The 12689-nt window shown below is 40.6% G+C and overlaps 1 protein-coding gene across 4 annotated transcripts in view; it reads left to right on the top strand.

Moving 5' to 3' along the window:
- HELQ (helicase, POLQ like) overlaps positions 1-8886 on the top strand; it is a 48609-nt gene extending 39723 nt beyond the window's left edge. For 3 of the 4 annotated variants that reach the window (XM_055434228.2, XM_088836442.1, XM_088836443.1), the window contains 4 exons: positions 3427-3600; positions 4047-4160; positions 5303-5437; positions 8663-8886. In XM_055434228.2, coding sequence (XP_055290203.2) covers positions 3427-3600; positions 4047-4160; positions 5303-5437; positions 8663-8770 — 531 coding nt within the window. In that variant the 3' untranslated portion in view covers positions 8771-8886. The remainder of the gene's footprint in view (positions 1-3426; positions 3601-4046; positions 4161-5302; positions 5438-8662) is intronic. The other variant, XM_088836441.1, reaches the window with a different exon arrangement.
- Positions 8887-12689: the final 3803 nt, after the last annotated feature.

Genomic DNA, 12689 nt, shown 5'->3' with positions numbered 1-12689 from the left:
CTCAGGCTTCTAGGTTACTCTGCCAGGAACTGTCTGAGGCCATCCCAGGGTTGTATGCACTTCCCAGGTCTAAACCGTTCAGGTTCTTGGGTACTCCTCAAAGGCGCAGACTCGGTTGGGCCTGTGTTTTGCGCCCTTCCCAGGTCCGAGCAGCTCAGGTGACCAGGTATTTGGTGAGTGCGGTTGCTGCGACTTACCGCTTCCCCCACCCCTGCTGCTCGGTTTTCTGGGTGTACAACCAGTGCACCTTCTCAGGTGGATGTCGACCGGCCAGAAACCCAAGAAGCCTTGGTTAGCAAGGAAGCCTGCTTGCAGTTTGGTATCGGATGCCTCTCTGGGGCCGTGATTGCCCCCTTCCAGCTCTGGCTGCCCTCGCCTGTCTGTCTCTGGAGGGGGATGGGCCGTCCGCAGCCGGCTAGCTCTGCTCAGTCCTTTGTTCTATGAGCTGGCCTGGCGGAGTCTTAGGTTAGGGCTTTTCAAGTAGCTCTAGTCAGTCCTTTGTTCTGTGAGCCGGCCTGGCAGTGTCTTAGGTTAGGGCTTTTTGCGGGGTAGCTATCCCACAGTCTCCTTTGCTTTCTCAAGTTAGTTCCCTCAGATTGCCCTCGGGGCATTCAGGCCAGGTCCTCACTCTAAGCAATGCAGCCCGCGCCTCCCTGCACAGCCCCGGCTTGCTAGTGGGGGATGCGGGCATCTGCACTGCTTCTCCGATGGGAGTTACCGGTGGGCACGTTATCTGTGGGTTTTAATTATTTATTTATTTTTCCTCCTGGTTATGTGGCCCTCTGAGGTTCCAAGGCTCACCACAGACTCACCAGTGAGAGTGTTTCCTGGTGTTTGGAAACTTCTCTGTTTTTTAAGACTCCCTTCCCGGGACGGATCTCCATCCCTACCTCTCTTGTCTCTCTTTTTATCTCTTATATTTTTTTCCTACCTCCTTTCGAAGACAATGGGCTGCTTTTCTGGGTGCCTGATGTCCTCTGCCGGCATTCAAAAGTTGTTTTGTGGAATTTACTCAGCGTTCAAATGTTCTTTTTAATGAATTTGTGGGGGAGAAAGTGGTCTCCCCGTCCTATTCCTCCACCATCTTAGGACTGCCTCCAAACCTTTTGTTTCAAAGTCTAAAATATATTTTTAAAAAAACGTATTAATCTGGAGCTCATTACCAAGTAATAAACACTTATAAAATCATGTTTCAATAATGCATCTGTTGAAACTTGAATCAGAATTTATTTTTGTTACATTTTATAAAAGTCAATAAATGTTTGTTCAATTTATAATTATTTAAAGTAGTATGAGCATGAATTTATCTTAATTACAAATGAACGAGTTACTAGTTCAATACTTTAGAAGTATCTTTTTAAACAAATTTCTAGGGAACATATTTGCTTAAAATCTACTTGATTTCTCCACATTGAAAAGGACCTTTTCTTTAAAAATTTCTTGTAAAAGATTTTGAAATTGGCATAAAATGATTTATCCCGCCATGTAATATAATTATGTCATTTTTATTGGCTTAGAAAATACATTCTAAGCAAAAATCTGCATTGACTCAATTTATAGTTAATAATGAAGGTGCACTAACGTTGGGAAATTAAAAAGTGATCTTTTCCTAGTTGTTATTCAACTATCATGCTTTTTCAGCTTTAAGTTTTTAAAGGGGTGATCTAGTATCAAACGTACAGAATCTAAAATTCTTATGTCCTTCAATGTGCTCATCTAAGTTCTCAAACATTCTAAGTTCTCATCTTAAACATTCTTTTACTATAGTAGAGGATATAATTTTATATTTTAAACCTCCCTTTTCTCTTTATAGTTCATTCTTTTTTTTCCCTCTGATTCCCTCTGATTTCAAGCACGTGTTACTCAGTTTCTGAGTTAGCTTGGTTTTAGCTAAAAAAATAATCACTAGGCACCACAGGCCAGAGCAGATATACAGAATAGAAATTGTCAACTACAGGAAGCATTTCTCTTTCAGTGTTTTAACTTCTGGAAACATTAATTATTTACCATGACCAGGTTTAAGTCATAGAAGCTAGTATTTACTCTTAGTTTACAATATAAACAAGCTTATTAACATATTTATCTAAATAAGCACATTTGTCTAATTTATAATCACAGTCGTATATATATATATATGTATATGTGTGTGTGTATATATATATATACACATATATACACAGCCAACCTGTAAGTACTACCAGGGGCTTCCCTGGTGGCTCAGTGACTCAGACAGTAAAAGAATCTGCCTGCAATGCAGGAGACCCATCAGGAAGATCCCCTGGAGGAGGGCATAGGAACCCACTCCAGCATTCTTGCCTGGAGAATTCCATGGACAGAGGAGCCTGGCGGGCTACAGTCCATCGGGTTGCAAAGAGTCAGCCACGACCGAGCGACTAACACTCAACACTGTAAATACTACAGTAAATGTAAAGGTTTCCCCAACTGCTTCTCTTCCCGTATTCTTTTCCTAAGGCTGCCATCACGAATTAGCACAAACCAGATGTTTTAAAACAACAGAACTTTATTCTGTCACAGGTCAGGAGGCCAGAAGTCTGAAATCAAGATGCTGGCAGAGTTGTTCCTTCTGGAGGCTTGAGGAAGAACCATCTTGCCTCTCTCGTGACATTTGGTGGTTGTTAGCAATCCTTGTCGGAGAAGGCAATGGCAAGCCACTCCAGTACTCTTGCCTAGAAAATTGCATGGACAGAGGAGCTTGGTAGGCTGCAGTCCATGGGGTCGCTACTAGTCGGACACGAATGAGCGACTTCACTTTCACTTTTCACTTTCACACATTGGAGAAGGAAATGGCAACCCACTCCAGTGTTCTTGCCTGGAGAATCCCAGGGACGGCGGAGCCTGGTCGGCTGCCATCTATGGGGTCGCAGAGTCGGACACGACTGAAGCGACACAGCAGCAACAATCCTTGTAGTCACCATCTCGCCAAAGTCTGCCTCCTTCCGTCTTCACACCGCTTTCTCTGTCACTCATGTCCTCTCTATTATAAGGATATCAGTCACTGACTAATGGGCTCAAGGGCCCCCTGTATATCCAGGATGGTTTCATCTCAAGATCCTTCACTAATTACATCTACAGAGATTCTATTTCCAAATTAGGTCACCTTCAGAGGCACCAAGGGTTAGGAATTGAGTATATCTTTCAGGGAGGGACAGGTCAACTCACCGCACTCCCTACAGAAGGAAATTTAAATTGGAAACAGTTTGACATATCTCTTTTTTTATAGACTTGGAAAAAAATAATACTTTGAAAAATCTAAAGTACATTTGTTATGACTTAGATTTATTTCTGTAGAACCACTCTGTCCTCTCCCTGCTGTATGCAGCTTCATTTTCATTACCTTTTGTCCAGTTTGAATGGGATGTATATTTTAAGCAGGTCCAAAACATGAATTTATTTGTGTCTTTCTAGAAGGTGGACAAGAACGTTGTCAACAGACTATACCTGTCTTTCATTCTTTATGCTCTGCTCAAAGAGACCAACATTTGGAGTGTGTCTGAAAAGTTTAACATGCCTCGAGGATATATACAAAGCCTTCTCTCTGCAGCTGCGGCATTCTCCTCCTGTGTGTTACATTTCTGTGAGGTAATTTCGTTAACTAGATGATACACGCTTTGCACATCTTGTTGATGTTTTGATCAAAGTGAACAGAACACTTCTTCTTAAAAATATTTATTTAAATTGGAGGATAATTACAATATTGTGATTTTTTTGCCATACATCAATATGAATCGGCCGTAGGTATACATGTATTCCCTCTTTCCTGAACTTCCCTCCCTAGCAGTCTTCCTGTTGACTTATTTTTCCGTTTACACTCTTTACCCTCATCCTAAAACCATTCTGCTCCAATTCCTCCACCTCTGCCATGTTTCCTCATAGTAATTTTGCTCAGAGTCATTGCTCACCTCTGCCTTTATGCAACTTCCAGAGTTTACCAAAGGGCAAGTCCTTTCTGAGCCCCCTGCCACACATACTGAATTCTGAAATAACTTACAACATTTCAATTCTGCATATCTCTTTGTGTTTTGCAGGAGCTTGAGGAGTTCTGGGTTTACAGGGCCCTTTTGGGAGAACTCACCAAGAAGCTGACCTACTGTGTAAAGGCAGAGCTAATCCCACTCATGGAAGTGACTGGGGTTTTAGAGGTTAGTAACTTCTTAGCTCCCCAACAGAGATGATTTCAGCTCACAGAAAAATCAGGTATTACTGTTGTGTCACAGGGTAAGTGGCAACAATAGCCATATTGCTCATTTATAATGGGAATCTTTTTTATTTGTTTTTAATAAATTACTGCCATGGCCTCCCCGAAATCCCTGTCAATCCAGAAGCAGTCCTGATGAAAATCACATTTGTGGATAAATGTAACAGTAGAGACAGGGTGATCTCCCCAAGTATGCGTGCCACCCCTCTTTCCTCCAAGTATGTATGTGTGCCATACCTTCCTCCGCTCCAGTGAAGACTCGCCTTCTGTCCGTTTAGACAGGCTTGTTGAAGATGATGGTCACTCGGTGGCAGTGAGGGTCATTTACATTTTCTAAGAGAATGAGATGAAGGTTTCCTCAGCTGTTTTCTCAGCTTTCTATTTTTGATCAACCCTTGTTTTCTGTTTATTCTGTTATTCAGTTCTTAAACCAGAGGAATTCTGCTTGGGAAAGCATGCACACACATACACACACTCACACACACACTCCAGAGGTCCCTGTGTAGATAGTGAGAACATTCTAGGAATACTGAACTAAGACATTTGACTGGGGATCTGAACTAATGCCCCTCACCTAAGTGCCCTAAGGAGTTTTTTATTTCTGTTTTTTTAATATTTTATTTATTTATAATAAATTGGGTCTTAGTTGGGGTATCTTCACTGTGGCATATGGGACCTGTCATTGTGGCACGTGGGCTTAGTTGCCCCACAGCATGTGGGGTCCTAGTTCCTTAATCAGGGATCAAACCCACATCTTCTGCATTGGAAGGTGGTTTCTTAACCACTGGACCACCAGGGAAGTCCCCAGGTTTCTGATTTCTGATTGCAGCACACATCAGTTGACTTCAGCTGCACAGAAAGCTAGCTCTCCTGCAGTCAGATTGGAGCCACCCAAATTATTTTTAAATTCTTTTAAAACACTTTTAAAATTCCTTCAGATTATGATGTGTTATCTTTTCATATATGCTTTATTATCTTAGTTTATTCCTGTCTCTTGCAAGTGAATTTTTCCCTTCAGTAAAACACTTAATTATTTTTTCCTAATCCCCAATTCTGATCCTAATGATTTTTATAAATATTTTGCAGGGTCGAGCAAGACAGTTATATAATGCAGGTTATAAAAGTCTAACGCACTTAGCTAATGCAAATCCTGAAGTGCTGATAAGCACAATTGATCATTTATCAAGACGCCAGGCCAAGCAAATTGTTTCATCAGCCAAGGTAAGCAAACAATGCATTTTTTAATCTTTATGATACTTTACAGAGTAATCTCCTTATACTTTAGACATATTAACTATAGGCACAAAAATATATATTCACGATATGTGGATAAAAATAGTGCATATATTGTGATACAAGGCTTGTTAAAAAGAGGAAAAGGATCTCCTAAAAAATAAAGGCACTTTTAGGAGTTCGTTGAAATATAAGGAACTCTGAACTCATTGAAATCTGCCTCCTACTACTCTTGTCACAGAAGTCCTTTCCTCAGCATCCCCAACATCTGGTCTTCTCACCTTTAAACACCCTCACTGACAAGGAATTTACAAGCTCCAGAACTAAGTTCTATTTTTGGACTCAGTGTTACAAAGAGCATGCCAGTATAATGAGGCTGCCTTAAAACGCCTCCCATGGTATGGTAGTGCTACCCTCTGCAACCAGGCTCTTCCTTTGTTCATTTGGTGGTTTTTCACATACTTGAAAACAACTCTTGTTGCCTCCAAAGGTTTCTCTTTTCTGTTTCTTTCACCTGTAGTCAACACTCTACTTTTAGGTTGTTCACTATCCTGGTTACATTTTGCTAGGTGCAACCCAGTTTGTCACTACCCTCCTGGTCCATGAGGGTAAATCCATTACACAGTAGTTAGGGGTTATTTGGACTGCCCAGGTGGCTTAGCGGTAAAAAATTCACCTGCCAATGCAGGAGACATGGGTTCAATCCCTGGGTTGGGAATATCCCCTGGAGGAGGAAAAGGCAACCCACTCTGGTATTCTTGCCTGGAAAATCCCATGGACAGAGGAGCCTGGTGGGCTACAGCCCATGGCATTGTGTCCCAGAGTTGGACACAATTTAACAACTAAACAGCAAGGGATCATTTCCTTCTTGATCTCAACTATATTTCCATCCTTGTGGTCTGAAATTGTATAGTTGTGTGTGTGTGTTTTTTAAGTTCATTTGTTATACTATTGTCATATATAAATAGAACTGACTGAAAAGTAAGTTTCCAGCTTACTCTTTTGAAAGGCTGTCCCGTTGTTTGTATTACTGTGATTGATCTTCGCAGCAGCCCTCTCAGGACACTGCCACTTGTCCTATTAGATAGGGAGTTCTTTGGGTTGATAGGGTTGAAATTGTAGTTATTTCATTGCTGGAGCACCTAGCACGGTATTCAGCCTATAGTCGATGTTTAACAAATATTTGAATAAATAAATGAGATTTAAAGAAATGACGTGATTTACCCAAGAAAACACAGATAGTAAGTAGTAGAGCAAGACTGTAGTGTTAGACTGTATATTATTAAAGATACAAAGGGGAACTTCCATGGTGGTCCAGGACTTAAGACTTGGCCTTCCAATACAAGGGGTAAGGGTTCAATCCCTGGTCCGGGAGCTAAGATCTCAGATGCCTCACAGCCAAAATACCAAAACATAAAACATAAGCAATATTGTAACAAACTTAATAAAGACTTTTAAAGTGGTCCAAAAAAAGGATACAAAGGGAGCTGCAATATCAATGGCCAGAATATTTAATAAGTGACTTTAAATGTTAAAAGTATTAGACAACTTCAGGCACAATAATGCTCATGATATTATGCTTTATATCAAATTGGTAGAGAGAGTGTTTTTTTCTTCTATGATTTTTATTGAGCTTTTTGTTATAAAATAATGTAAGAGAAATAATTCAAGAATTTCACCAATATACACAAACCCATCTGCAACAAATACCAACATTTGATTTCTGTTGTTTTTAAGGAAAGGGGAAAAATCATTATTCAAATATTCATTGTTATGTACCAGGTTTAGAAATACTTGCTTTGTTTATTATGCTCCTTTTGAAATTAACCATATCAGTTTTAGGAGCTTGAATAAAAGTTTTCTTTGAAACACTGATAGTGACAGCTATGGTAAATGGTGCCGCCAGATTTGTGGTCTTTGAAGGAGAAGATTTAAGTCTGGGACCAAAGAAGATTCTCAATCACTTAGAGCTTTGTGTGCAAAATTTTATTTTAAGGTGACAGAACAGAGAAAGCTTCTGACATAGACATCAGAAGTGGGTAGAAAGAGTACCTGCCTCACTAGTTTAAGCTAGACCTTACATACTTCTCAACTGGCTGCTGAGAATAGATAAAAAGAATACCTCAAGGTTGCAAGAGTTCCACCAGACCCTTCCCCAAGGTATACATCCTGAGATAACTTTGGCACAAGATTAGCCAGGAAGAATGGGTTCAGGGCAAGGTCTCTGGGCTAGATACACTGTTACTGTGTTCAGGGGTACAAGTCTTGAGAAACAGGTTCCCAGGCAAGATTTGTTATAATCGTTTAACATAGAGCCTAAGAAAAGCATTTCCATGAGTAAGACATTGTGCGGTGTGATCATTAGTTCAGGACCTAAAGAAAGCCTAATATATCGGGCAAAATACATTGTCGCACAAGGCTTAAGGAAAGCATGAGCCAGCATGTTCACCTCCTCCTTCAGTTCAGTTCGGTTGCTCAGTCATGTCTGACTCTTTGACCCCATGAACTGTAGCTTTGTAGCTTGCCAGGCCTCCCTGTCCATCACCAACTCCCAGAACTTGCTCAAACTCATGTCCATCAAGTTGGTGATGCCATCCAACCATCTCATCCTCTGTCATCCCCTTCTCCTGCCTTCAGTCTTTCCCAGCATCAGGGTCGTTTCCAATGAGTCAGTTCTTCGCATCAGGTAGCCAAAGTATTGGAGCTTCAGTTTCAGCATCAGTCTTTCCAGTGAATATTCAGGACTGATTTCTTTTAGAATTGACTGGTTTGATCCCTAAAGGGCCCCAAGCTTTAACTCAATAGGTTTTTAAAAGATAGCATACTAAACTGTGAGGATTAATAAAATCTATATATAAAGGGTAACATTTTTAAGAACCAATTAAATTTTTTCAAAATTGTCTTAAATTTTATAGGTTAAAAGTTAATTTTAAGTGGCTGAGTCTTCAATAAAACAAACCTTTGAGAGTATTAAAGCTCCATTATTTTTGATATACCAAATGCAGTGATCAGCTAAAATGGCTTTAAATGCCTCAGCTTTCTTTACTATAATTGCTTGTTCTTAAGTGACCGTTTTTCAATCTTATTATTAGTTTTAATGTCTAGATTATGCTGATACAGAAGGATTCAGGTATTCAATAGATGGCGGTAAAATGTTAGCCGTTCCATAACAATGCATATTTTTGCTTCACATCTTGATTTTTTTTATTGTAGATGCTGTTGCATGAGAAAGCAGAGGCTTTACAAGAAGAAGTAGAAGAATTACTAAGATTGCCTTCTGATTTCCCTGGTATTGTGGCCTCTTCCACCGAAAAGGCATGAAGTTATCTGATGAGCATTTTTAAGTATGAATTATTTATTGTACATGCATATTATTAAATCTCTCCTATAAGTTATAAATGAAAAAAAAATATTTTAATTATATATTAAGAACTGTGGCTGATGTTTGAATATTCTTCTCATCCATACTTGCATAAATAATTACGCATTATTTCTCTGATCAAAAGTCTGGTGTCCACCACAAAATGAAATCCAACTTTCCCAGCTTATCCCCAGCCTACTTTTGCAACCAGACCTTTCATTATCCTCTTACCCATTTCTTTCACCAAACTGGACTATCCCAGAATTTTCCCTGGGATTCACAAACCTGCCATTTCCTATCTGCCTTATGCTAGTCCCAGTGCATGGGAAATTATCTTTAAAATGTATTATATACTTTGTTTCAACTAAAAATGCTCAAATACTGTCTCCTGTATGAAATTGTCCAAGTTCAGCCTTATCCCCACCCCATCCATGGGTTCTATCCCTCCTCTAATTATCGTGAGCCCCTCACTCATGTCCAGGTCTTTATTAATGCTGCTAGTCTGAAATCCCCTGGAGGGCAGAGACCTGTGTTGTGGTCTTTGTATGCCACGTAGCACCTACAGTTTGCTGCACAAACTAAGGACCTCTGTGAAAAATGAATTCTTACTCAAACTGATAATTTAAAGATTCTCTTTAAACACAACTTAAATATTACCTCTCCCCCCCTCTCTTTTCTAATTCTTAGCTCAAATGTAGATGACTGGTTAAACTGGGAAAAGAGTAATAACTATTACTATTTATAAGTACTGAACTGGTTTAGTTAAAGCTCTCCTCACATGTCTGAGAGACATCCATTGGCAACTTTGCAGATAGATCCACAGTCTAAGTTCTTTGTCCCTCAGCATTTTAGCTCATTGTAATATGGGCGCACCTCAGAGATATTATGGGTTCAGTTTCAGACCACCACAAAAAAGTGATTGTTGCAATAAAGCAAGTCATATGAATTTTTTGGCTTCCCAATGCATGTATTATGTTTACACTATACTGGAATCTATTAAACATGCAATAGCATTATACCTAAAAGAAAACAACATATATACCTTAATAAAAAATATTGTTGAAAAAATCTAACCATTACATGAGCCTTTGCTGAGTTGTAATCTTTTTGCGACAGTAACATCGAAGATCACATTAACAAATGTAAGAATAATGACAGAGTTTGAAATATTGTTAGAATTACCAAAATGTAACACAAAGGTAAAGAGTGAGCAAATGCTGCTGGAAAAATGATGCTGGTAAAATTAGAGTCATTTGACCAAGGTCGCGAACTGTTGATATTGGTTGCAAAGCAGGGACTTCAGACCTGGGCAATCCCAATCTAATGTCTATACATGCATGAACATGTCTACTCTTTGCAACCCCACAGACTATAGCCCACCAGGCTCCTCCGTCCATGGGATTCCCCAGGCAAGAATACTGCATTGGATTGCCATTTCCTTCTCTAGGGGATCTTCTTGACCCTGGGATCAAACCTGCATCTCCTGCATTGGCAGACAGGTTCTTTACCACTGAGCCACCTGGCACGCCGAAGTCTGTGCACTTAACCATTAGTCTGGCCTTGGTAGAATTTTCCCCATTTTGTCCTTCCTGAGTATCTCTTTCACCTGACCTTGATTTTGTCTCCAGCATGACATCACATCACCACACCTTACCCCCTCATGTGAAGTACAGGATAGCATCCTAATACCCTGTTGGAGTCCTGGGCTGCACTGCATGTATTCCATTTGTTGCAGCTAAAAAAGTTGTAAGAAAGCAGCTGGCCGCCTGCTGGCTGCTTGGGCTCAGCCATGAGGTGTCCATAGTCCACTGGTCCACAGTCAAGTCGTCAGTGTTTTAAAATCTAGACACCCCAGCTCTATTAGTTTGCCCAAGTGAATAAGGCTGTAAGTAAGCCCTGATTCTTGCTAATCAATTTATGAGGCTGATATATAATTTATTTTATTAATTTATTAAGATTAGAGGTGGCAGGTTGGAGGGATACCTTTTCAGAAACTAGAAAACCTGTGCCTGCAGTTTGGGGCCATCTGCCCCCAACAGTGTGTCAATAAGGCAAGCCAACTGAAAGTGTACCAGGTGTAGTGATGGGTGGTCAGCCCTAAAAGATTTTAAAATATAAAGAAATTGACAGTTTAGCTCTAGAGAAGAAAAGTAGATTAGTGGGAACACAATAGAGAATTAAAACAGATTCAAAGACATTTAAGAACTTAATGTGTAATAAACATGGTTTTTCAGTTTTGATTGATGGAAACCCAGGTATATCTAGCTTAAAAAAGAAAATATGGTGGCCACATTCTTAAACCATGACAGCAATAACACTGGTCTTAGAGCAGCTTGAACTAGAGACTAGCATCTCAGGGTTTGCCACCTCTTCTTTGTCAGTCAACTCTAGACCAACTGACTCAGTGGCTTCAAGATGAAAGCAGAAAGAGCTCTCTGATGCCATCCCAGGTGGAGAAATCCCTAAAGAGATTCTCATTGGTCTAATTGGTCTTTTGCCCACCTCTGAGGCCAAGATCTAGAGTTTTTGCTTTGTGTTAGTTTTTTCAGAAGTTGGAGGGAAGCAGTGATGGGGGAAGAAGTACAGGGAACACTTAAGTCACAGTGGAGAAATGGATCACTCCAAGCATGGCGTTCAGACAACTGCTGCATCATGTTCTAGGAAGATATTCAGCTGAATTTTAACCTGTATTCTTAAACCAACTTAAGTTTTAGGTAAAATGAAAAGATTTGAATGTGGGCTTTTTGATGGTGTCATCTGACTTCTCTGAAGCACCAAGAAAAGTACCTGTAGTTCCCTTGTATTGAGCTTCAACACAGTAAAATTTTAGCAATTGCAGTGTTGCTGTCCAGTTTTCCTTTTTGGATTTTTCTCAAGCTATGAGCAAGATTGCCCATTTCTAGAGTGCTTAATTTCACCATGATCTTTCTTATGTCCTAGTTTTTTTGGATTTTCATTATGAGCTTAAACAACCACCACCAAAAGAAAAAAAAGAATTTTTTTTTTCTATTGGGTACAGCAAATTTTTGATCAAGTTTAAGCATTTCAAATGCAGTTATCCGAGGCAGTGGTCCTAAGATGGAGAAGGAATAAGACGGGGAGACCACTTTCTCCCCCACAAATTCATCAAAAGAACATTTGAACGCTGAGTAAATTCCACAAAACAACTTCTGAATGCCGGCAGAGGACATCAGGCACCCAGAAAAGCAGCCCATTGTCTTCAAAAGGAGGTAGGAAAAAATATAAAAGATAAAAAGAGAGACAAAAGAGGTAGGGACGGAGATCCGTCCCAGGAAAGTGAAAATGAAGTCACTCAGTCGTGTCCGACTCTTTGTGACCCCGTGGACTGTAGCCTACCAGGCTCCTCCATCCGTGGGATTCTCTAGGCAAGAGTAGTGGAGTGGGTTGCCATCCTGGGAAGGAAGTCTTAAAAACTTCTAGGAAACACTCTCACTGGCAAGTCTGTGGCGAGCCTTGGAACCTCAGAGGGCAACACAACTGGGAGGAAAAATAAATAAATAATCAAAACCCACAGATTACATGCCCAACGGTAACTCCCAGTGGAGAAGCAGCACAGACGCCCGCATCCGCCACTAGCAAGTGGGGACTGCATTGCTTAGAGTAAGGACCGGGCCTGAATGCCCCGAAGGCAATCTGAGGGAGCTAACTTGAACTATCAAAGCAGACTGTGGGATAGCTACCCCATGAAAAGGTGAAAAGCCCTAACCTAAGACACTGCCAGACCTGCCCACAGAACAAAGGACTGACTAGAGCTAGCCGGCTGCGGACAGCCCACCCCCCACCAGAGACAGGCAGGGGAGGGCAGCCAGAGCCAGAAGGGGACAATCGCAGCCCCAGAGAGGCATCATCTATCTTCAT

Source organism: Moschus berezovskii, chromosome 5 (genome assembly GCF_049115385.1).
Source record: "Moschus berezovskii isolate FMDL1 chromosome 5, NW_MosBer_1.0, whole genome shotgun sequence".
NCBI lineage: Eukaryota > Metazoa > Chordata > Mammalia > Artiodactyla > Moschidae > Moschus > Moschus berezovskii.
Note: the sequence above shows the minus strand (reverse complement) of the source record. Positions and strands in the feature narration are given on the sequence as shown.